This window comes from Sus scrofa, chromosome 1 (genome assembly GCF_054392235.1).
Source record: "Sus scrofa isolate SSC_HxYL_T2T_F1_AM1 chromosome 1, Sscrofa_HxYL_maternal_Yorkshire_Landrace_v2.0, whole genome shotgun sequence".
NCBI classification, from domain to species: Eukaryota; Metazoa; Chordata; class Mammalia; order Artiodactyla; family Suidae; genus Sus; species Sus scrofa.
The window spans coordinates 68,720,001-68,747,728 of NC_139383.1; the positions used below are offsets into that span (position 1 = coordinate 68,720,001).

The 27,728-nt window shown below is 32.9% G+C and overlaps 1 protein-coding gene across 18 annotated transcripts in view; it reads left to right on the forward strand.

Moving 5' to 3' along the window:
• Positions 1 to 27,728, forward strand: part of GRIK2 (glutamate ionotropic receptor kainate type subunit 2) — a 629,197-nt gene that overhangs the window by 515,919 nt on the left and 85,550 nt on the right. For all 18 annotated transcript variants that reach the window (XR_014806479.1, XR_014806478.1, XR_014806486.1 and 15 more), the window contains one exon: positions 828 to 1,045. Coding sequence is in view for 11 of the 18 variants with exons in the window: in XM_021073366.2 (XP_020929025.1) it covers positions 828 to 1,045 (218 nt within the window). In the remaining 7 variants the exon portion in view is untranslated. The remainder of the gene's footprint in view (positions 1 to 827; positions 1,046 to 27,728) is intronic.

Consider the following 27,728-nt stretch of genomic DNA (forward strand, 5'->3'; position numbering starts at 1 on the left):
ACTGTAAATAAAGTGGTAAAACCAAAACAGTCAATTCAAAAATAGTTAGAATTTTATTTTATAATCTAAATGAATTAAAATTAATCATCGAAAGCAAAATATAATTATCAGATCTCATTCTCTTATTAGTACCATGAGCAGGCAACTCCAGCCATGTTTTGTAATATAATTATGAAATTTTTATGTGTGTGTAAAAATAAATTTGATACAATTTATCTATTCTTATTCTGATTTCCCTCATTGAGGCTAGGTATAGTGATAGGAGACATTTGTTTATACATAAGAAAATAATTTACTATCTATTTTAAAATAAAAACTAAACTAAAATCCCACAGCTCAAGAAATGTGGATAATTGAAATTACTACAACATTAATTTTTAAAGTAGACAAGATTTTTGAGCTTCATGTACATGAAAAATGAAACTTTATATAAAGCTTGTTAAGAAATGGATCAGAATATATATTAAATCTTTTCTTGTAAAACCCACTTAACAAGAATATGAAAATCTATAAAAGTGGTTTATAAACTAGAGGGATGTTTCTTCCTTCTCATGCCATTAATATGTAATTCTTACTTTGTACCATCTCAGGTGGAACTTGAGTCTCCTGTCACTATACTTAAACACAAATGTTGTAAGAGACTAGGTAATATCTGAAATTAGCCTCTGCTCTCCCTATGGGTGTTCCTTGCTGACTAAAGCGATATGAAAATCTTTGATATAAGCTTTTATTACACAGTGATTCCATTCTGCCACTGTGACCAAAAGTGCCTGACTGCTGATAAATTCTCTGTATTCGTTTCACCTTTTCCCCCCAATCTCTGTTAGGTTCTGAGCTCATGCCCAAAGCACTCTCCACCAGGATAGTGGGAGGCATTTGGTGGTTTTTCACACTTATCATCATTTCTTCGTATACTGCTAACTTAGCCGCCTTTCTGACAGTGGAGCGTATGGAATCCCCTATTGACTCTGCTGATGATTTAGCTAAACAAACCAAGATAGAGTATGGAGCAGTGGAAGATGGTGCAACCATGACTTTTTTCAAGGTAAGTCCTACTGGTTATCTAAAATTTATGTATTAAAATGATAGAGTTCAAACAAACCTTTCTCTGATAATGAATCTAAGAGTGTAGCTACATTGTTATTTGTGCAGAATAATCGATAGCATATACTTCAGGGGGGTAAAGAGGTATGAAACTAAATATATGGCCATCAAAGGAAAACAGTTTACTACTTGCAAAGGGCAAGGAGTTTTTATTTTACAAGTATTCTGCTTTTGTTCAGAGAATAAGTTCAAAAATAATATTTTTCTCAACAAGTTTTTATCTTTGAATGTAAGTAAATAAACAAAGTAATACATTTGTTGAAAACTGAGTGGTAGTAGAGTTAGCCTTTACAAGGCATGGGTGTTCCAGAAGAATAGATTGATTACATGTAAGAATGTTTTCCATTCATACATTTCTTTCTGTTAAGATGAGACAACATTTACTTGTTCAGATCCTTCAGAAAAAGAAGGGAAACAGAGTTTGATGCAAATAAGCAGAAACAGGTTATGTGAACATTCATCCATCTAATGTCCTGGGAAGCAAAGAGTCTCAGAATGGCAGCCCCACTGAATTTGCAGTGGTTTCCAGAGGGACAGCTCTATGGAACCTCTAAATGTGGAAAGTGTGCTTGTTCCAAGTTCCAGGCATACCAAGTATCTTGCCCTTCTCTTTATTATTCAGTTCCTCTTCTTACTTCAGCTGATCTCACTGGGCCAGAGTAAATCCAATGGGGAGATTTCATGTTTGGGAGTCAGTATCACTTTATAACATCTTTTTTATTTAACTAAGTATTTTTACATAGTTTGTAATTTGCACAAATTTTTACGCATTGTTATTTTCCTTCACTGGTCACACAAATGCAATTGGCAGGTCAAGTGGGCAGTAGAAATGGTAGATTTTTTATTTAAATAATTGACTCAAGCTATAAGATAAATTACTTCAACAAATATTTAGCATGTTCCTATTGAGTATGAGAAGTTGTACTAAAATATGCTGGGTATTCTAGAGCAAATAACATCTAAATCTCACTTTCAAGAAGGTTATTGTTTAGTTGGAGACAGGGAAGGCTAAATCATCAATCATAAAACTGGGTTTTATGCAACTTAAAACAATTTTGCTAATAAGCTAAATTAAACCAGCTATTTTTAGGGGTCTAGAGGAAATTAAATACCTTATTTAATTTTTGGAGGAATTTAAATACATTATTCAAAGAATAAGAGAGTGATTATTTTAGTCAAATCTATATAATTCCTAAAACTTAATTACTTTCAAAGTGAATATTTTATATAGCTAGGTTAAAGATTAGATACATATTTTATATTTAATTGGAAAAACATTATTATTCAATCAAATTTATTGAATAATCAAACATGACCAAAGCATTATGATCAGTATGGTGTTCTTTGACTATATTAATTACAACTAATCAATTTTACTCAATTGAATATTTATGTTAATAGATATTTTTCTTTCTTACAAGGCTTTTTTTTTAATAAAAAAGAAACCAGCTATTGAAAATTTTAGATATAAATGATCAGTGTCAGTAACTTTTCAGAGAGTGAAAATGAAATGTATTTAAATTACTATATTCAAGGAACTTTCGAAGTTGAGTTTGTACCATAACACAAATAAAATACTAATACAAGTGATTTGATACCAGAGGTAATTATTTTTATCTCACAAATACATGAGAGTTGTAATTTTATTTTTATTTTCAGAAGACTCAAATATCTTAAGACTCAAGTTCTTATATATTGTGAGCAAGGTTTATCTCTGAAAAATCAATTTTTTAAAATTTCTCTTTTTTCCCATCATTAAGCTTATTTTCTCCCTTTTTTGTCTTTCCAATCTGCTATTTTGCTTTTTTTTTGGTTTTTGTTTTCTCTGTGTGTGTGTGTGTGTGTGTGTGTGTGTGTGCGCGCGCGTGCGCACGCGCACTTGCCCAGTTGCTTTCTGCAGTGTCATTTTTGCCTACCTTCACTTTCCTTTGCTTCTCACTTTTCTTACTCTTTCATCTCTCTTTTTTTCTCTCACACACAGGGGTGCCTCTAGTACGCAGGGCAAATTTATGTGAAACAGCTTTCTGTTTCCAACAACACAGACTTTCTGTAAAATTGAAGCCTTCTAGAATATAAACTAGTCACAATAAAAACCACACAGTGAAAATCATTAAGTTGACAATTATCTTAAGTTGATAACCTTATCACATGCTGAATTCTTACTGTAAAAATTTGAAAAAAATTAGAATATGAAAGAATAGGGTAAATGTTGATTTTTATTTAGTTATTTTAATGATACTCATTTCCACATCGCATTTTGGCTTGTTAAACTGTATACATATATCAGCCATTGGTATGAAATTAAAAAAAAAAATTCCGTAGCAGTCTGGAATTTAAATGATTGCATGTTCATTTTGAAATTCTACAAATGAATTAGAGACTATTGTGTATAGCCTATTTACATCTGATACCATTCTTTTTTTTCTTAATTAACAGCAATGCACACAGACACTCCAGGAAGCACCCTTAAGGCATTGATTTCTAAAGGAATTTCCATCTTGCTTTTACTGATTAAACAAGACCCTGCTGTTAGCTAATTGTTCTGGAACAGCTCAGTTCTAGAAAATTATTTTAAAGAATGGTATAGTTGTGTTACGACAATCAAGAGCTGGCTCAAGATACCTGGCTTTAAAGGGGGAGAATCTTCAGTATTACAATATTACAGAAACAGTTATAGATCCATTCCACCACATTGTGTAATTCCTTTTCCAAAGAACATGCGTGACTTTGTTCATTGAGTTTACATGTATATTGTCTTCAAGAAGAGTACCTTCTTTTTCTCTATATCCATTACACTCCACACAAATTCTCTCAGGGATACATATAAAGCCATGACCTGAAAAAAACAAAAATAAAAACAAAAAACCTCAAAATGTTGAGCGGATGGTGCGTCTTCTGTATGACCCCATGAAATCAATAGCTGTATGGTATCGCCAATATGATCTTAGTCATATTTAGATAGTGAAATAGCTGAGGAGCCAGGGATTTTATTGAAAATCAATAAAGTAGGAGTCAAAATATTCTCAGAATCTGTGAACTTGATGTAGCAGAACTAGCATATCAGGGCTGAGCACTATATGGAGTGTTACTAAGCAACAAGGCCATTCTTTTCTCCTTGAAGGGCAAAGCTTAGGACAATGAATACATATAGGTTACTGGCTCAAAAATATCTCAGCTATAGCCTGTAGGTTTATGGTGTCCTTTGAGAATCCTTGTATTTTCAGACTGAATCATATGTTTTACAAAATGCTGAAATCACCTTGTTTCTATGCAACCCATGACTCAGACTTTTCAATTTCTACAAATTCTCTCTTGGGTTTGGTCTACCTGAAATATCTGGCTTTGCCACATGTACTAATATAGTCTGTTCTTCCAAAAGGAATCAAAGGAAATACATGTCCTCTTTTATGGTTATTAAAAAAAAATCCTGCCCCATGTTAAAATGACATTTAAATGATATCAAATATGTAATATAAATCACTCAATACTTTTGAACAAATAGTCTACAATTTAGTCCTTGTTGAGAGGGAAAGAAACTGTGGAATCAGAGAAACCTAAGCTTAATTCCTGGCTCTACCACCTATTGGCTGGATTTAGATAAGACACTACCACTTAACCTCTGACTCTTCTCTAAACTAGAATAACTAACAGAACTATTTTCACAATAGTTTTTAAATGTTAAATGAAAGCTCTACATGATAAGCTAAGCAACTAGTAACAGCTTGACAGAGGCTTCAAACTACCATTGCTAGACTATATGGTTAATTTTTAAAAATTTGGAATTTAGAATGATTTTAAATATAATCAAGTAAACTATGTTTGTATGACCCACAATTGGATAAATACATTTTAAATAGATATTAAAAGATCATAATATGTTTACCTTATTTATTTTTAATTTTTTAATTTTTAATTTTTTTTTTTTTTGCTTTTTAGGGCTGCACCCTGGGTGTATGGAGCTTACCAGGCTAGGGGTCAATTCAGAGCTACAGCTGTCGGCCTATGCCACAGCCACAGGAACACAGGATCCAAACCGTGTCTGTGACTTACACCGTAGCTCACGGTAATGCTGGGATCAATAACCTGCTGAGAGATGCCAGGGATCGAACCCTCAACCTCATGGTTCCTAGTCAGATTCGTTTCCACTGCACCATGATGGAGACTCCCTCCTGTTTACCTTATTTAAATTGTTTCATTCTTCTGATTATTGCTATCATAAATAAGGAATAATTTGATACCTTAAATTAAAAAAAACTGTGTAGCAGTTTTCAGAAGATATTTTCTAGACTATGTATTTTGAAATAATATATTGAGGTGCAATGAACAATTATTTGGGGAATTTATGCCAAATCACAGTTAAAGGGGACTTTACAAAGTACTTAATATGAAAAAGTGTTCATTTTTAACATTTTTAACCCAATGATTATTATATCCTACTCCAGCCAGTTTCATCATGCATCTTATCTTCTCAATTATATGATATGAGTGTTCAGTTTTAAGATACTGATTTTTGTTCAGTAAATATTTACTGATCATCTCTTATGTGGCAGGAATTGTATTACATCTTAGAAAAATATTTTGCATCTCCAACCACCTCCCAACACCTGTCTACCTCCTATATATTTTTCTATTTTCCTTTACAACCAACTTAATTCAGATCAATATCATCTTTGTTCAGGGTTTTGCAACATGTCTCTTTCCCAGTTTTGTCCCTCTTGTTCTCTAGGCTTACTTATGCCTTCCAAAATCACTCCCCTTCTTAGTTTTAGGATAAGAACCTAACTTCTTAGCAGATTTACAATATACATCATGGTCTGGCTTTTTATTTTTTAGCCCTCACACTCCAGCCACATTAGTTAGTTTTAGTCATGTGTTGTATCTTGGGTAATTATGTACCACCCTTTTTTTTTCTTCCATTTCTGCCATTCTCTATCAACCTAATTGGTAATATTCTCTTTATTCCTTAGATCCAAATTCAGCAAATCCAGGCAAATGTTCCAATCCTTTTCCCTCCCCTAATCTACCCAATCCAAGTAAGGTACTACATTTTAAAATTCTCTGAGCACTTTCACCTCAGTTAATGATCAGCTCATTAAATCAACTCTATGCCATTAGTTCCTCTGTTTCTACACTGTATTGCACAAGAGTGGGGACATGGATTCAGTCTGTAACATTTACACTTGGAGCTCTAGTCCCTAGCATGGATTTTGCATGTGTTTTGGGGTTTATTAGTTATCAGTTGCCACCATAATGTTGCCTAACAAATGACCAGAAACTCTCAGTGGAATGTAACATAAACCTTTATTGAGCTTACAAGTCAGCTGTCCTACTCCTAGAAATTTGGAGGCCCAGTAGCTTTTCTACCTTTTATACCAGGGTGATAGTACTTTTCCCAATACCATTTCTGCTGAGATTTTGTGGCTTTGAAACATATCCAGTTGAGTCATTTATAATCTTTAAACCACACCCACAGTTCTTATTAAGATGCAACTTTCTCTAAACTTAATCATTGTTACTTTGGGCTAGAAGCTTTTTATCCAGAGGAGGAAATCTTCAAGGCACTTCCTTAACTTTTTCAGAGATCTTAACAACGTACCTCAAAGCAACATGCTTAATTTCATTTTTGTTTAAGGCCTGGAGCCTTGTTGAAACAATTTTGAGAACTTTTACTGATTTGAGACACTGAAGATGGCAAATACTTTTATTTCCTAACCATACAAATACTAGATCCTCTATATCACCTCTAAATCTCCTTGCAAACTGCCCAATTCTTGTTTTATTTTTTTAAATTTTATTGGAGTATAGTTGGTTTAAAATGTATTAGTTTCAGGTATACAGCGTAATGAATCAGTTATATATACACATATACACACACACACATATATATATATATATTCATCCATTCTTTTATCCCATATAGGTTTTTACAGAACATTGAGTAGACCTCTTTGTGCTATCCAATAGGTCCTAGATAATTATCTATTTTGATAGTTGCGTGTGGCCCAGTTCTTTTTTAAATTATCTCCTTTTCCTGCTCTGTGTTGTTCTCCTTCTTACTGTTGATTCTATATCTTTCTTGTATGACCTTATCCTATGTAGCTAAACTTAGCAGCTGATACTTTGAGTATTATGTCATTTTGTCTCAATATTTCTTTGTCCAAGTTCAGAAGATGATCAGTGTGTTTTCTATCTTCCAAGTGACTACAAGGCACACTTTAAAAAATATTATTTCCCCCTACATTTACGGATTCCCTTTTCCCCGGCCTCCTCTAATATTTGTGTTACATAGTGTGGTTTCCTTTAAGGTGGCAACCCACTTAAAAAAATTCTCTACAGTTATCTATTGGCACGGTAAATATTGTTCTCATTGATGGGACACCTAACACACAGGGTTTTTAGCTAGAATGTGTATTTACTTACACAAGGTTTCTATTCTGAAGAGAGCTAAAAAGATTTCTTCAAAATATGTAACCCTCTATGGCATTTCCATTTTAACCTTGGGTTAAAAGTCTGCTTTTTCAGAAATGTAGATAAATTAGTATCAGGAATGCAATGCATTAATCTGTCTGGGGAGGGTGTACTTTTATCTTTTGTTACTTATCCACAGAGAGGGCTTTGTTTTGTTTGTGTAGTTTCCCTCTTTAGAACTCAAAGTTCATTCTAAATGCCAGCTCATTAATCTTCATAGCACCCCCAAGGAAGGTAGGAAGCAATTATCATTATGCTCATTTAACAGATGAGGAAACTGGGCCATGGAGAGGTTAAGTGACTTATTAATTATGAAAGCAATAGCCAAGGGACTCATAGTATCAACAATAAAAATAATAGCCAAAGACATCATGGCATAACTATCATTACTCAGAAGAGTTAAGTGCGTTAGTCATTTTGGTTCACCCACATGACCTCAGCTGTTTGATCATATTAAGTTTCTAAAACATTTGCCTTAAGCCATTGGGACAGATACAACTATAACATGTTCTTTAGAGTCTGCTACTTATTCTGAGCTTATCAGTTCAATGGTCTTCTAAAATTAAATTATGCTGGGGTGACAGTATAGGTTTTTAAGCCTGAATTGCTTGTGTAGCATGTAATGATTTTTTGAAAGCTTGAATGATTTTTGCTTCTTAAATGCCAAAAGAATATAAGTAATTTTTGAGTCAAGAGAAAATGTAAAAAGTTGTCAGTTTACTTCATGCATTTAATAAATGGATTTAGAAACATAACATTCATTATACATATTTCTCATGTTTTTCTTAATTTCTACAAAACAAAATTTCTGTTGTTTTTATTTAGAACAGTAATGATAATGCAATTATAACATTTTAAAGAGATTTATACATTAGAAAAGTGATTCTCAAGATGGCCTCTATAGTGTACTTTTCATATTGTTTTCTGAAATAAATGTTTCGTTTTCCTCTTCCTGTACTAGTGATAAAATATTGGAAATTTCCATTTTGTATATATGGGAAATTGACCTAAAATGGTTTTCAAGGATGAGAAAGATCATCTAAAATTAGTTTTAAATTTATTTTATGTTACTTATTTTTTATTGAAATGTAGTAGTATGTAAGTTTAATATGTACAATATCTTGATTTAAGGATTTATACATTGCAATATGATTACCACTATAATGTTAGCCAATGCCTCAATGACATTGTAATTATCATTTTTTTGTGTGACGAGAATAATTAAGATCTAGTTTCTTAGCAACTTTGAGGCTTATCATAGAGTACTGTTGACTATAATCACTATGCTGGACATTAGATCTCCAGAATTTATTCTTTTAATGATTTTTGTATTAAATATAGCAAATTCCTGGTCAAGTATGGTCATCACAAAGAAAAGCTTCAATAATTATTTGCATGTGGATGGAAATTGAGTATACCGTTCATTTTGTACCAGATTTACTATTATACATACTATAATAATTTTCTATCATTATTTAGAAAGGACTTCTTGACAACTTAATAATTAGAAATTCATTATGGTACTTTATTAAGTAGAAGGATTATTTCTTAAATACTTGCTCATTTAAGAGCTGCCCCATTTATTTAGGTGTTACTAACTAGCCACATAGCTTTGTTTTCAGGTTATTTTTATTTACTTGGAGTCAACTTATGTATAATGACGATGCTCCATTTTCTCCTCAATAATCTAGAAAAAAAAAAAAACGGAATCTCAAGTGTCAGCTTTGCGTCTCATGTGGGGGATGTTGTCTCAGTGTCTAGAAGATAATTTTAAAACGAAATACTAACATGAGCATAGATATATTGGCATCAAAGTTTTGTGACTAAAATATTTGATTTGTTGGCAGATTATACCTGCCTATGTATGCATCATAAATTCTGGATCATACCCCAGTAAAGTTAGTGATGTTATAGGCTTCAAGTTTCCTTCAAGGAAATTAAACCAAAAAGTCTCTGGCCATGTCTCATTATAATGCCCCTTCCCCACCCTGAGCAGCCTGGCCCTCACTCCTCTACAGGGAAGGAATGTGGGTCACATTTATTTAACCTGTTCCCCATGCAAATAAGGTATCCTGCCCAAGACCAATCAGAAGATCAAATATGTCCCATATAGAGATCAAACAACACTCAGCCCTTACTCACACAAAGGAGCCAGAGCAGGAAAAATTAGTGGGCCTGGGGCTGGAGAAATTGGGTCCCCACTCAGGTATGCATCTTGAGGATATAAAAACAATTGTAAAGCAAGATGGGCCTTCTTTTACTTGTGGGGCAGCCCACCCACACATGCTCTCTTTTACTTGTGGCTCATGCACAGGCATGCTCTCTCTCTCTCTCTCTCTCTCTGAAAATGTACTTTCGCTTTAATAAATTTGTAACATGCCTGCCATTTTTGATGCTCTGCTATGGTGGGGCGGGGATTGACGAAACAACACAATTCTATCATTCTGGAACAAATTCTATCAATGATACTGACATTTTACAGAATCCCTAGTTAAAGGACTACTATAATTTATGGGGCTAATTTCTTGTCTACTAAAGTCCTAGGAGATATGGCAACCAGTGGGACTAGATAGCATGTATGTCTTATAGAAATAGAGTGTTGACTATGATGGACAATTCTGTCACTCCAATAAATAAGAAAATAGTCTTGATTTCCACATAATTTTTCTTTTTTCAAGGCATAGGATCATTATTTTGTTCCATTTGAGTATATCAGTCCCTAAGTTTCAAACTTATTTAAACTATCCGTTTGTTTAAATCAGTAGTCTCAACCTGCCTGCACATAAGGACATTAGATCACTTGCAGAGCTTTTAAACAATACTGAGGCCTGGGACCCTCTCCAGGCCATGTATTTAAAGCTTACCTTTAGGTAGGATCCTAGGGATCTGCGTCTTTTATAATTTCCTCTGGTGATTCTGATATACAGAATTAATTTAATTTGAAATTTAAATAATCATTTCTTGACGGCATTAACAGTTAATAATTGCATCTACTTTCATTTCTTTCACATTAGCGTGGGTGTTTTTCTCTTCTGAAACCCACACCCCACAAATTATCAGACAGAGGCATGCAATGATAACTCTGCTGACCACGTTCTTACTTCTTTCTAATTATTTACCTGAATTGTATTTAAAGCCTTTTTCAACCGATTTGCTGAGAATAATCTAATTACATCTTCACTTTTGACATTAGTCCTGAAGGCTCCCAGTAGGTATGCATAAACATTGTCTTATAGCAGGATGAAGAAGGTTAGAGTTTTCTCCTTTCTCAGAGAAGTATCATATGGTAAACCTTGATTTTTGTTTGTGTCTCTAAAAAGCTGAGAAAAATATATGTTCTATGGGACCTGGGCAGTGAATAAATTCACCTTACCTTTAAAAGGCTTTATTGCAATTTCTTCTACCACTGAGGGATGGAGGAAAAATTCAAGAAGAGACCCATAAAGGGCCTCTTGGGGGCCCTATTAGAGTCTTGGAAGGATTGTGTGTGTGACTTTTGTGCTTACCTAATGGGAAGGAGATTCAGAAGAGATGAAGTACTATGTGCAGTACGTATGTAGTTAAGTTAGGGTCTCAGTAGTAGTTTGAGATTTTGATTTACGCAGTTTTCTTGCCTGAGCTTAATGTTCTATCCTGTAATATTTGATGAACTACTGTCACTCTTCCTTGTTGTGGAAAAAAGAATCTACCTATATTAACACATAAAGATATTCTTCCTGTCACTTGATACTTCTTTAATATCCCCCTGCAGACCTAAACTGAATGGCTCCTCAAATTAGACATACTGCTCTAATTTGAGTAGTGGAAAACCAGATATTCTTGGGCTTCTAAGCCAAAATCTATTTTTGGTAACTTGCTTGGAAATTACTGCCTGGGTACTAACTCCATGGTTATTTAGAATAGATAGAGATTTCATTTTGAGTTTTCTGCTCATTTCATGTATTTGTTTATGGATAGTTTACTTTTTAAATTTTTTATGTACTTAAATGAGAGAGAGAATTAAAAGCTTTATGTGATCGAACACCTGTGTATATGAGAAGTTGGTTTAGTTTAGTGATTAATATTATTACTGAAATTTTCATCTCTTCATGTTAATGGGTTCTTAATCAGACACTTGTTCTAGAAAGCTAAAAGAAACCTCTCAGCCAAGATTTTTGTAGCCATGTCATTTCTCTAACTCTTCCAAATTATTTTTTCTGTATTAATGGTATCAAGATATTAGTTGTGGGTAACATTAGATTAAATGGTAATACTAATACCATAAGGTTGGTATTTTAAAAGTGTTTTTATATACTTATCAGTATCTAATATGGTTTTGATATGATTAATCATATTTGAAACATTTAAAACAATTCTTCATGATGCATTTAATTTATTGGCAGAGTAAGGGGATGATTTTTACCCCAAGAGGTTGTCTCCCTTCCCCAGTCCTCATCTAACACACAATTTATTGTATGTGAGGCCTGATCCTATGTTTATTACAGGGATTTGCATAAGGCCTACAGAAAACCAGCACCATTTTACTATGTTCCCTTTGCAAGAAATTAAATGGTGCCTTTGAGGAAAGCTGCTTCATCAGACACTGGCTTAGCATGCCAAGTTGAAGCTATCAATGGTGAAACAGCAGATGTGAAGGCTAGTTGGCATCAGAGCATATGAGTCAAAGACTTTCCTATGGGAAAGAAAGTGCTCCATTACACTTTATCTAGACTAAGAACATTGGTTCTGTCAAGCTGTCTCAAAATTAGAATATGATGGGTTTTATTACCCTAGCTCTGCCAGAGTGAATTCAATAGTTAAAAAGTAAGTGATAACACCATTCTGGGAATTATGAGTAATTAGAGTTTCAGTGTACTTAAACTTGGAAGGAGCAGTAACTTTTATCTTAGTTTCTCTGAAATATCAAAGGGACAAAAGTTTAATCCTTCTCTAATTGCTACATTTTCAATACTTACCAGGGAAGCTTTGGGGCACTTGACTTGAAGAAAGAAGTTCTGTGTTTGACTGAAGTGTAAAATCTGAGAAACAATGTTTTACTTGCCTTGGAAAGCAAGTGTGTAAGGCTGCCGTTATTCCAGGATACTCTGTGGTTTTGCCCTCCCTCCTCCACTCTGAGCAGGGACCCCTCTTGCTGTTTGTCAAGTCAGGATGGCAGCTCAAACACCTCGTCGCACCTCATCAATCTTAGGAGAGAGGGCCCCACGGGGAGTGAGAAAACTTGAAAGTCTGTTAATATAGTGATGTTGAGCTGGCATGTAATGGATAGTAGTTGTCACTGTAAGAGTTTATAGCCACTGGTTAGGCAAAAATTTGAAGGAAATTCAAGAAGGGTGTATTTCGGGACACACAAAAAATAGGCTGAGATAAATAGTATCAAGAAACTGTCATGTTTTCTCTCTTAAAAATAATTAAAATGAAAATTTCATTTCTTCTATATAAATAACTGAGTAAAAGCATGATTTGGTAGGTTTAAAACAAACCTACAAAGAAAAAAATCCAAGCTCTCTATTTTGTAAAATTTTTTAGGAAATTATATTTATTGCTGTAGTGGCTAAGGTCTATTAATCATGCTTACTGTTTGGGGTTTTTTTAAGGGGCATGTCCAAGTTTAGAATATTAAAAAAGGCATATTATTTTTATTCTTCTAGATCATCCATAATTACAGAGTGAAAACCCTGAAAATTCTACTAAATCCAGAATGTCCTTGGCAGTTAATGTTCTTGATTTTTGCATGCACCGTGATATCTCTTTGGAGGGATGCTTTTCTTTGCTTGCAAATGCAGTTTACACTAATTAGCTTCTTTGATTGGCTGAATTTTCTTTTGTTCATTTATCTTCTTATTCCTTTCCAAAAGTCCCCAAATAGCAGTAATATCACTTTGTTCTTTGAGATTAAGAACTGATTTAAGACATCACATGGTAGTTAAGTTGGTCCTTTCATTATCTCATAAAGCAAAATGAAGTTTACTATTACTTACTGCTGCTGCCATCTTTGATGCTTAGACTTTTATTTAGAGACAACACAGAGCTGTTATTCACCTTTGGAAGCAAACAAAATATAAGATCATGAGCCCTTCTGATACTCTGTGGTCTGACACTCATTCATCATGCAGAGTCACAAATAGTAAGCAATTCATAAATTGTCCCCCAGTTTTTTATATCCGTCTCTCTAACCCAACATAGATTGGAAAAAGGACAAAGTAAACTTTAGAGGTCGTTCCTAGGTGTTGCTAACTTCAAGCTGAACATAACAGATTCTTACAAATATTACTTTAAAAATATCACTGGGTTAACCATGACCACTAAATGTCTCAGCCTTAAAAGACCAAATTTTAAACTAACTCAAATTTTTCATTTTGCTATAATATTAGTGATTGTGGCAGTGTCTACAATCATTTAAAATGTCTGATGCATACTGGTGAGCACTTTCATTGACCTCCAGGATTCAGGGAAATCCTTTATTAGTAATGAATGAAGAGCATTCCAGATGAGTGAATGCATGTGTACGTGCACGCATATGAATGAATGAGTATGTTCTGAGGAACAAGACATGTCAGCTTAATTGGGGTTAAGTTATGGATGATTACATAATTTATTTTTTCCTATACCCAGTTTCCATATTTAATCTGTTTTAGTAGAAGAATAGTACAGGGTTGGCAATAAATTATACTTTTATATTTTCAGACAGCACTTAAATAATGCTTTTGATGGTTATTAGCCTATTGTACATACCATAACACTAGTGGAATTCAGTGAAAAGATCTGATTGTCTCTAAAATGAGGTTTCATTTATTAAATATTGTAGTGGCAGCTAATTAGAGGTATACCATAAATTAGTTTGCTTTGTAGGTCCCTTGACTGTTTTCAGAACACTATGAGTTTATGCTTTTGCTTAGGCTTTGGCATGAAATTCTACATCTGTCACTCACTGGGAATCAGGCTTCTGTGTTCTTAAAAGTAAGAAAGTATAGATAAACTGAAGGTGTAAGTATGTGTCTTATAGATTGTATAAATAAAGCACCAAACATGTAATAAACTCCCATTATATACTTACTGTGATTCATATTGTGAGGAACTTAAATTGAATTATTAAAATGTGTAGCAGATGAAACCAGTTCCCCCAATATAAATGCTTGTACTTCTGGAAATACATCCAGTTTATCTATGGTTAATACTAAGAGCTGATACTCATTTGCATTTTTGTTTCATTAATAATTTGATCTTGTTTGTAGATTATTTAAAAAATATTTTGGATTACACTCGTACTGCTGAAAAAATAAAATGGATCATGAAGCCTATTCCATCCATACCTTATACATAGTTTTAAAATTAATGGTCTTTTGATTAATGGTTATTTAACTAATGGTCTTTTTTATTAATGTGTGAGATTTGCTTTGACAAACAATTCATGTTCATAATGAATGCTTAAATATAAGAAAAACTCCCATTTTAATTGTTCTTTCTCTCCATGAATATTAACCATTGTAATTTTAAGCAAATTTATTTTTCTCTTATAAAAATAATACATGTGACTCATAAGAACTCCAGAATTTTAGGGGAAAATTGGGAAAATGTCCCAAGTCTAACCTCCAAAGACAATTGTTAATGTTTTATAACAGTAACTTCCTGCCTTTTTTCTATAGATATATTTTTTATCTCATTGTTTTTTCTCTTGTTTCAATGTTAAAGACTTTTAGTTATAATGCATCTGCATAAATTCTTCTATTTTTACCAAGCACAAGTAATGATGCTTTTTTCAGGAATATGCTTTAAAGATTCAGTAGAATAGTCTTGTAAGAATATTTTTATGATACTTTCAGAAATAATTTTTTTTGAGATAAAGTCTAAAACAAATAGCCTTTTGCTAATTTCCAAACCTATTCCATTTATTCATTGCAAAATTTCTAAGTATGTCTATATATAAACATGTGTATACATCAGAGAAATCACTTGTAACTTAAACATCTAAGCAATTGATATGTTCATATTTAATGTTCATTTCACTATGTATCAGAAATTCAGTGCTTTAAATACTAAATTTAATAAATATTTTCAATCAAACCTTAAAGAAATATCAGTAGAGAGATGATACTAAAAAATTATTGGTTTAGGCTTCCTAATATAATCTTGTTTTCAAATGACAGAGAAACACACATGAAATAGAAATATATAGAAATGGTCTTAACCTTTTTCAGTTAAACTATATTAATATATACATTTAGAGGAATGATCTTAGAAACATTGTTCTTTGTCTATTAGCTGCAGTTTATCCAACCTTTCCATTTCTGTGAATGAGAAAAACCACTCACATGTCTGTGCTCCTCTCACAAAGAGTTAACACTGGATATATTTGGGTTGGACTTTGATTTTTCAGTTATACTAGGCTGCTCAGGATATACAGGCAGCCGGGGACTCCAACCTGACTCCAACAAATTAATAGAACTTAACTGGATGAATTCAGAATCTATATTATCAAAATGGAAGAAGGTGATGATATGTATGGCCATGACTAAGAAATGAATATGTTTAAAAACAACCATTTTAATAAGAGGTAAATTTAATGGCAGCAATTATAATGATGAGGTTGAAGGTATTGATATTTGTGACATAAGTACCCTTGGGATCCAGGGAAAACGCTAGAGCTATTTATGAGGAAAAAAAACAGAAGTGAATTTTAACCCCCCCAAAAAAAAACACACACACATGAAAATTCATTCTCAAAAAGCCAAAAATTCATTCTCAAAAAGCCAAAACTAGCATTTGGAAAAGGTTAATCTTCCAAAGACAGAAGTAGATTGATTAGTAGATATTTGGAAAGAAACAAAACTGTGTATAAGGATGAGTGAAAAGGATGTATAAAATAGCTATTGCATGTTTAATGACAATGCAAGGAAATGTGGAATCATTGCCCAAGAGTGCAGTGCTGAGTTGTGTTGTAGCTGCAAATTTAGTTTAGTTTGGTTTGTTTTTTTAATTTTTTAAAATAAATCTATTACGATATAATTAACATACCATACAATTTACCTATTTTAAGTATAATTTCAAGAGTTTTTAGTATATTCATAGAGTTGCATAATCATTATCTAGATGCCTTTTTTCTTGCCTTATTTCCATGACAATACATGAAATTCCAGAATAAAGTTGAATATAGGTAGCAAGAGCATATATTTTTTGTTTTGTTCCTGATTTTAGGGGAAAAGCATTGCCTTCATGACTATGGTATTAGAAGTGGGTTTTTACAGATGTTGTAAATCAGGATGAAGATATTCTAATGGTTTCACTTTACATGTCAACTGGACTAGGACACTGGGTTCCCAGATATCTGGTAAAATATTCTGAATGTGCCCATGAGGATGTTTCTGGAGGAGATTAGCATTTGAATTAGGGTACTAAGTAAAGCAAATTACCCTCCCCATTGTGAATCTAATTTGTTCAGGGCCCAAAGGGGACAAAAAGGCAGAGGAAATTTGGACTCTGTCTATGCCTGACTTCTTGAACTGAGACATTAGTCTTCTGCCCTCAGATTGGGATTTACACCATCAGCTCCCCAGGTTCTCAGACTCTCATACTCAGAATGAATTACACCACTGCCTCTCCTGAGTCTTTAGCTTGCAGATGGCAGATCATGGTATTTCTCAACCTCCATAATAGTGTGTGCCAATTCTATACACACACACACACACACACACACACACACACATATGTATGTAATATGTAATATATATCCCACTGGTTCTCTTTCTCTGGAGAACACTGACTAAACATATTCCCTTCTCTTCCTAATTTTTGTAATGTTGTTATATATGAATAGGTGTTGGGTTTATCAAATGAATTTTCTGAGTCTAGTGAACTAGTCACGTGGGTTTTTTTTTCTTTATTGATAAGACATACTACATTAATTGGTTTTAGAATTTCAAAACAACCTTGTATTCCTGGAATAAATCAGAAAGATAGGAGAGGAATTAGGAAAAATATCATAAAGAAGTGATGCACAAATAGATTTCAACAGGATAGAATAGGGTTTTGACAAGACTGAAGGAAGTTCATGTAAGAAGATAAACACATTACTAAATATATTCTATCTACTTGTTTTTATCCTAACTCCTCTAACAACATATTTTGAGGACATGGATATTCTGGTTATCTGGTTTTCCTGAACACATAATGGAACCAATGACACATTTAGGTGTTCAAGAAATTGTTAATGTGTAAGTGATTCAGTGGACAAGAGAATGGGGTAGATGATTTATAGCTAATATTCAACTGAGTCACGTGAGCAAGTGAAATATAAAAATCATTGAAGAGCTTAATTCAGTACCTAGTGCTTTGAAAGAGAACTTATTTTACTCCATGGAGTTCCCCTTGTGGTTCAGCAGTAATGAACCCAACTTGTATCCATGAGGATGTAGGTTTGATCCCTGGTCTTGCTCATTTGGGTTAAAGATCCAGTGTTGCCATGAGCTGTGGGCAGGTTGCATACACAGCTCTAATCTGGCATTGCTGTGACTGTGGCATAGGCCGGCAGCTGCTGCTCTCATTCGACCTTTAGCCTGGGAACTTCTATATGTCACAGGTGTGGCCCTAAAAAGAAAAAAATAAAAACACTTTTGCTCCATAGGCTCATTTGCATATTTATAAAAAAATATATTACAGTACTAGATTGATATTCTAATATAATATTATACTTTTATTCTTCTGCCCACTTATAAAATAAGGAATGTGACAAATCCTGACAGTGGATTTGTATGAGTTCTACCAACTTTGTATTTTAGATATTTTTTGAAGACGGAAATCAAGGTTGTGGATTGAGGACAGAGACTTCTAGATGTAAAGAAAATGACACTGTTATTCTTAAAACATGTACTGTCTTGATAGAAAGTAATGCTATAATCAACATATATATGTTCATTTTATATATATAAAATGAACCATAAAAGAAATCAAGAAAATTCTACCTTTTTTTTTAAATGAAAATGTGCACAATCTTCATGGGGAGAACATGACATTTAAACTTATCCTAACAGATGGGCAAGATTTGGAAATTTAGAGATGAGGAGGATGTTGTTCCCAGAATGGGATAAGAAGAAAATAGAGTATATACAGTCAAGAGTGATTGGTTTGGTTTGGCTAAGGGTTGAGTTTCGGAAGAATAGTGAGAATTAACAGATAGTTAGGTGGCTTTAGGAAAGAGGAGTGAGTTTCAATCTTAAGAAGCCGTGAAATGCTTTAAGAGTTGCCTATATATAAAACTCCTAAATGCAGAGTAGTTTGGGTTGAATCAAAGGAGAAGGACAAGTAACTTGATAGGTCCAGCCCATCTCCTCCCTGCTTGCTCTCAGCTGAAGTCCAAGATGACACTAGAATGAAGTTTTCATCCCAGCTATGCCTTAAAATCACTAGAGCAGCTTAAAAAAAAAAAAAAAAAAATCAATGCTAGACCAATTGAAACAAAATCTCTAGGAGTAAAGCCAAAACAGTTTTTATTTGTTCATTTTTTTAATCTGCCAAATGATTCTTAACATAACAGTTGAGAGCCATTGTCATGGGTATGGTGAAGCACTGTTGAAAAGTGACTCTTACATTTACATTAGAATTGCTTCGGTCTTCAAATTTGGGCAAGTGTATACTTGGGAGTACATAGACACTTTCTCAGATATTGATGGTGCTAATTTTTATAGTTAAAAACATGATTCTTATGAGAAATAAATGAACATGTATCAAAGATTTTATTAAGACTCCTTCAGAAGAGAATTTGAAACAATTGGGAGTACACAAATGAATTTGCTTATAGGTAGAAAATTAGTTGATTTCTTATAGTTTAATAAAATATAATGTGTCAATTTTATCTCTAACATATACAATTGATTTGCATTGCTGTGGACAAGAATTGCTTGCATCACTATCAGTTTTGTACAAGATAATGTCTATCACTATAGGGTTGTTAATTGTATAAAGTCAGTTATTGCACTCTCACAAAATCAGATAATCCATAAATAAATAATCTATTAGATAATATCCATCACTCTTACTATCATTCTCATTGTGGTCCTAGATCATTTCCAAAGATTTTTCTTGATCACAAAAATATTGATCTGTTAGGTTAGGCCTGATTACTTACATAGATGTAGCAAATGTATTCATTAACTACATAGGCTTCCTTGAATTTACTTTGCAAATCTAGAGCCATGTAATATTTGCCAGCTGCTAAAACATAGAATTAACTTTTAATTGGAAGTTTTTATAAGTAGTCCCATGTTAGAATATTAAAAGCTGCCAATACTTGATCAGATTAAGAAACTTTCCCCACCAGATTTCACCTACAGTCTCAATGAATTTAGATGAATTTCTCTGCTCATAAAGTTCTCAGACTTTTCTAAATTTCCTTGCCTAGAAAGAAATACTTTTTCTTACCACTGGTAAGGCTAGGACTTTTAAGCCTTTGACCAGTTTTCCTAGGGGAGTTTTGCAGCTATTGGTGGTACATATGAAGTCAACCCTTATTTTTAAATAATAGCCTTGTCATGCCTGATTAAATAAGAATAATTATCAACGGTGACACTCCACATATGGTCTTAGTTGCAAAATTGATTTGCCCAGTTATAACCTAGTAAATAGGAAAATATATTATTTTAGAGCCTATGCAAATGATTTATTACCATGAAATAAAGGGGATTTAATAGGAGTTTCTGAATTTCAGAGGGTAAGCCATAATCAGATAATATTTAAATGTATTTATTTCCTTTATGAAAGCAAAGTCTATGAAAATCAAATGTTAGAGAAACTAGTGAAGGAAGCAAATCATTTCCTTATATAATGATGAGAACAATATGAAAGACAATGCTGACAACATGCTGAACAGCAGCCACATTTAAATTTCTTCATCAGTTCATCATTTTTCTGTAGTTTTTGTACCTTTTAATCATACAACAATCTTTTTCCATGAGGTTTACATGTTTTGGGTTGTAAGAGACCTGAAAATCCTGACTCAGTTCATTTTTATAGTCTGAAAATTTTGTAAGAAATGTCAGCCCGCAGCCTGTATCCAAGAGTCTATTCTTTAGAGCATAAAAATTGAGAGTACTTTGAACATCTTTTCCATGATGCTCTGAGAAAGCCTTGTGTTTAGGACACATTTTTCTTCCTGTATCTTATAGTAGGGCCTTTAGACAAGCAGCAGGGTCTGAATAATTTGTTTCGGTAACCAATAATACAAACAATGGAGGATTACAATTCTCTGTTAGGGTATAATACATAACTATTTTATAAAAGTTTGATCAGTATTTCTCCTGAAGGTAACAACATTATATAGATAATGAGAGCATGGTGAAACTCTTTACCAGGGACTTTGGTAAAGCTTAAAATTGCTGAAAGAGTTATTCTAATATTTGACCTATACAACTTAAATGAGGAAGAGAGTCTCTTTGATTTGAAACACCTTCCCATTTAGCTGTTCCCAGGTAACTTAGTGCTTAGCTAATTAAACAATATGGAGCATACAAAACAAATCTAATGATTTCTTACTTCACTTTTTCTTTTATCTCCTCTCAGCTCTAGCTAATCGCAAATCTAATTTCTATCTCTACAGGTTCGCCTCTTCTGGACATTTCATATAACTTGAATCATGTCGTATCTCTTTTGTGATGTGCTTCTTTCATTTAGAATAATGTTTCCTAGGTTAATTCATGTTGTAGCATATATCAGTACTTCATTTTCTTTTATTGCCAAATTATATCCCAGTGTATGGCAATTCCAATTGTTTTAATCAGGAAGGCAACTTTCTATATTTATCTATGTCATTTTATTATTTTTGCCTTTTGACACCCTTCACTCGTTTCTCTCAGACCTACAGTTCAGTTTTGGAAAACACCACCAATCTCTTCTCTAAACCTATGAGCTTTTTCTTGTTTGTTTTTAAGATTCTCTATATAAGAATGATCATGTGGTGTTTGTCTTTCTCAAAATAAATTTGACTTATTTCACATGGCATAATGCCCTTAGGATCCTGACATGTTGTCACAAATGTAAGAATGAATTCTTTTTTATGCTGTATATGTGTGTGTCTGTCTATATCACATCTTATCCATTCATCCTTCATTGGGTTCTTAGGTTGTTTCTATATCTTGTTTTTTGTAAATAGTGCTGCAGTAAACATGAGAGTGCATGTATCTTTTTGAGTTAGTGTTTTTGTTTTCTTGGGCAAATACCCAGAGGTGAAATTGCTGGATCATATACTCATTCCATTTTTACTTTTTTAAGCACTCTCCATAGTGTTTTCCATAGTGGCTACAGCAGCTTACATTCCCACCAACAGTGCACAAGGATTCCCTTTTTTCCACATCCTTGCCAACCCCTATGATTTCTTTTTTTTTTTTTTTGGTCTTTTTTTTTTTGTCTTTTTGCCATTTCTTGGGCCGCTCCTGCGGCATGTGGAGGTCCCCAGACTAGGGGTCTAATCGGAGCTGTAGCTGCCAGCCTACGCCAGAGCCACAGCAATGCAGGATCCAAGCTGTGTCTGCAACCTACACCACAGCTCACAGCAACGCTGGATCGTTAACCCACTGAACAAGGGCAGGGATCGAACCCGCAACCTCATGGTTCCTAGTCAGATTCGTTAACCACTGCACCACGACGGGAACTCCTATTTCTTGAGTTTTTATATAGGTGTAAGGCAGTATCTCGCTGATGATTAGTGAAGATTTCATGCACCTATTGGCCATTTGCATGTCTTTGGAAAAATATCTTTTCAATTACTCTGCCTATTCTTTTTTTCTTTTTTTTCTTTTTGACTTTTCTAGGGCCACACCTACGGCATATGGAGAGTCCCAGGCTAGGAGTCTAATCAGCCAGCCTACACCACAGCCAGAGCCACGCCAGATCCAAGCCGCGTCTGTGACCTACACCACAGCTCACGGCAACACCGGATCCTTAACCCACTGGTTCGAACCTGCAACCTCATGGTTCCTAGTCGGATTCATTAACCACTGAGCCATGACAGGAACTCCAATTCTGCCTATTCTTTAAATCAGGTTGCTTGGTTCATTGCTATTGTGTGAGTTCTTTAAATGTTTTGTACATTAACCCCTTATCATATATGATTTGTACATGTCTTCTCCCACTTTGTAGATTGCCTTTTAATTTGTTGCTGTGCAGAGCTTTTTAGTTTCAGATAATCCCACTTGTTTATTTTTGCTTTTGTTGCCTTTGTTCTTGGTATTAAATCAAAAAAAGTCATTGTCAAAACTGATGTCAAGGAGCTTACCATCTATGTTTTCCTCTATGAATTTTATGGTTTCATGTCTTATATTTAAGCATTTAAACATTTTGAGTTGACTTTTGCATATAATATAGGAGTCCAGTTTCATTCTTTTGCATGTAAGTGTCAGTTTTTCCCAGCACCACTTATTGAGACTGTTCTTTCATCATTATTATTCTTGGCTCTTTTGCCAAAAAGTAAATGACCATATATGCATGAGTTTATTTCTGGGCTCTATTCTATTCCACTCTTCTATGTGTCTTTTACGCCAGTGCCATATTGTCTTAACTACTGTAGGTTTATAATATATTTTGAAAGCAGGGAGTATGAGGCCTCCAGATTTGTTCTTCTTTTTCAAGATTACTTTGACTACTTGGGGTGTATGTGTGCTTTGAAAAATACCATTGGAATTTTGAATTTTGTGTATCTGTATATTGTTTTGAATAGCATGGACATTTTACCAACACTGATACTTCTGATCCATGAACATGGAATATTTTCCCATTTATATGTATATTCTTTAATTTCCTTCATTAGTGTCTTATAGTTTTCTATATACAGGCCATTTACCTCATTGATTAAATTTATTCTTAGGTATTTTGATTCAATTACAAATGGAATTGTTTTCTTTATTTTTCTTTCTGATAGTTCATTATTAGTGTATTGAAACACAACACACTTTTATGTATTCATTTTGTATCCTGCAACTTTACTGAATTCATTTACTTTTTATAAATTTTTGGAAGTCCATAGAGTTTTCTATATATAATACAATATTATCTACAAATAATGAGTTTCATTTCAATTTGAATGCGTTTTCATTTTGAATTTCTTTTCAGTTTGAATGGCTTTTATTTCTTGATCTTACCTAATTTCTTGACAAGGCTTTCCAATACTATTATCCTTTTAATGTATTGTTTAATTAAATTTACTAATATTTTGTTGAATATTTTTACTTCTTTGTTCATCAGTGATATTGGCCTATAATTTTTCTTTCTTATGGTGTTCTTCTCTGGTTTTGATATTAGGGTATGGCCTCATAAAATTAGTTTGGAAGAGTTCCCTCCTCTTCCATTTTTTGGAAGAGTTTGAGAAGGATTAGTACACCCAGTATTTTCTTGAGGAAGAGAAGAAGAAAAAAATAGGAACTATAAAAACAATCATCAAACAGTTCAAAAAGTGTCAATAAGTACATTTCTATCAATTATTACTTTAAATGTCTCTTGTATGCAAAAGAAAGCTGGAGGGGCTACACATATCAGATAAAATAATACTTAGCTAATATTATATTCAGTATTTAGTGTTTCAGTATTTTATCTTAGGAAGAAATTATTTGCAATTTCAGTAGTTACCTCTTAACTAACTCTGTTCAATATTAATCTAAGGTTTAAATCACCTAAATGTCTTGGAAATTTTGTTTGACATTGCAGGACACAATTATTATTGTTATAAAAAGTTGGAGAGAATCATGATTTGATTTATTTAAAACAATTTTTTAGTAATATTAAACATCTATAAAGGAGTAAAATTGGTTTATTTCATTAGAAAATCGGTGTAATAACTTCATGAATTCATACTAAATATATTTTCAGGAGAAATCAAACCTAAATCTTATAAAAGTGAGATATACTCTAGTATATTATATTTCATTGATAAGTTATATAAAGTCACATAACTTTTTTTTTCTTTGAATAATAATTATTAAATAGTCTGATTTGGATTTTTATTGAAAATGGCCTTTGAACAAGCATCTTTTAAAGATGATCACAATTCACGCATTAGAAATTCTGTTTATTTTTTTCTGAATATTTGGGAATATTCAATTTATATAAACATTTATTTATTTCTTTAAACTCATCAGAACAGTGATTTTATAAATTGAAGAGATGCTATACTATACTATTTATATTCTCTGAATTTAGAAGTCAAGAGCATAGTCCTGCCACATCAGCCAAGGACCAAAAGTAAACCTAGGAAAATAAAAACTTCCTGGTACATATATCAAATAAGTGTTTTCCATATCAGTGAGCATGAACATTTTCCTAATCAATTTGAACTCTTAAGTAAACAGAGTTTTCTTAAACTTTACACCAGGTCTAAAGTTTAATTTACAGAAAGTTAAAAAATGAGTCTTTTGTAAATATAAATTGAACACACACTGAGTATTTTATTTACATTATTAATTATTCAAAGAACACACACACATTGGTACCTACAATCAGGAATGCTGAAATGCATTTGCTAATCGATGTAAACCTGGTTAAAATCCTTTAAAGCACTGAAATGAAATGTTTGTGGTTAACTTTTCTACAAGGTGGAAAACAATTATTTTCTATTGTATATATAATAAATTTGCATTTCTATGGGCAAGAATAATGACTAAGTTTTTTACAAGATAACTTCTGCTCCTACAAATGACTAACAGTGTAGTCAATGGAAGGTTGGTCAAAGAAGCATACCCGACAGACTCAGATACTCCTCAGAGGGTCTGTTAGAGAACATCCAGACTCCGCAATAGGAAACAGTCATTGTAATATTTCTGGATCCTTAACTTCTCTCTACATGTTTCGTATCATTGAGCTGCCTGAGAGTAGGCCTGCAGGTACATACTTTATGTCTGCTTTCTCCTCGCTGTTCTTTCACACTTACACTTCTTAAATGTAGTAAAATTAAATCTTTCCACCCATCATAATTTTTTTCCCCTGAGGTGAAAAATAAAAAATCTCTATGGTAGCAAAAAAAAAAAAAATCATTAGAAACACTGATTCTTGAGAAGCCCCCTTCAGCTTGTCTCCATGAAAGCTGTATTTTTAATAAAAATTTACTTATTATTTATAATTTTGAGCATATTTATTTAACAGTGACTAAAAATAGTTGTAATGGTAACTCAATGCAGAATATTGTGAACTTTCAAATTAAGACATTGGTGGTTTAAACAAATAAACTTGTTTCAAAATATAATAAAGTAATATAAAATATTTTCAAGTATATGGTATATTGCTTTAGAATAAAAACTTACTGCAGTGGAGTAACAATACCATTTCAAAAGGGAAAGGGACTGTATATAATTTATGTTAAAAAGAGTTTGACCAGTTTTTTTTAACATAAATTTTATATAGATAGATAGCTGCAATGGGGGCATAATGCTGACCTATAATGCATCTGCAGCAATGCAAGATCCTTTAATCCACCGTGCCAGGCCAGGGATTGAACCTGTACCTCCACAGCGACCTGAGCTGCTGCAGATTCTCAAACCACTGCTCAGCAGGAGGGACTCCTGATCCTGTATTTTTATAGTATATAATTGTTAATGGCAAACTGTCATTGTATCAATATTCCATAGCATACATTTATAGAGTGATGTATTAGCTTTCTTTAAAATGTGAATAATTATAGTATGCTATGATTTATTCCATATGCATTTTTAAATTTCATGATAAAAATTTTTGATTTATACCATATGCATATTTTAAATTTCATGATAAAAATTTTTGATTTTACCATATGCATATTTTAAATTTCATGATAAAAAAGATATATATTCAGAAAGATTGTACTGTTTGGAAAGGCTCTTTTGTTGACTTTTCCTCAGAAATTTAGAATCACTAACATTCTTCCAAATCTGTGCAACTCAAATATTTTCTTTGTATGCTATATTTACATTTATGTGTTATTTCTCAAAGGCATACTTTTGACTTCATGGGCATTTTCTCACAAGTTGTTACTTGCTATTTTTAAGAGAAAGATCTAAGAGAATATGGCCTCAATAATTCATTTTGATCCATAAAAGTGCTAAAGGACAAAGCAGGTTGTAATATTAAAATGATTATAAGTGTTTAAAAACTATTTTTAGACAATATGGTCACTTCGATGGCATAAAGAATCATTTCCAATACAAAAAGATAATATAAGTTTTGTTCTTTAATAGAATTATTTATTTCCTTTGTTTATAGGATGGCATATATTTGGTCTTAGTGCATTATATTTAATCTAGCCCATTGTCTTTGTAGATGAATTTGTAATAAACATGTCTCATGTAAGCCCCAGGTGAAATGTAAAGTTGAAGTAATGGTAAATAGCAACAAAAAGGGTTTGGCCAGCAAATTTGGTTTGAGAATGGGAAGAAAGAGATTTGGAGTTATAGTAGTACCTCTATGTTTATAATCCCCTTCTTCAGGTGTAAAAAGATTCATCAGCCATAAAAGCAACTTAAACTTTGTTAAAAAGTTAAATATTGGGGCCTTTTCCCCAATTTACTGAATCAGAATTTCTACCATTGGATCTTGAGGCCTCCATTTTTAGCAAACACCCCAAGTGATGCTTATGAATGCTAAATTTTAAACCAGAACGCTTTAATATTTTACATCTACTTTTAAATACATTTATGCTTATAGTTGCAAATGTTCATAATAGAATAAATGTTTAATCTCAGTAATAATCTAAAAACCCAAAAACATAGGTATCTTTTATAAAGAAAGATATATATATATTCAGAAAGATTGTACTGTTTGGAAAGGCTCTTTTGTTGACTTTTCCTCAGAAATTTAGAATCATTAACATTCTTCCAAATCTTTGTGCAACTCAAGATATGTCCTATTTTTTTATCTCATTTTGAACATGCTTTCCATTTATAAGATTATTTGCATTAAATAATACTTTTAAAGGATCAATAATGTGACAATTTCAGCTTATATAAAATCATTTCCAAGGGCTTCTAAATCATCAGTGTTACTCAAAGCAAGTCTTTAAAACACCATCCCTTAGACACAGTGTGAACCAAAAGCTTTATAGTGATCAAGTAAGTGTGAAAAATGCTCCATTATGTGACACATCTCAGTACAGTGAGTCCAATAAATGTGAACATATCAAAGGACAATAAACGTTAACACATCAGAGGTTCTGA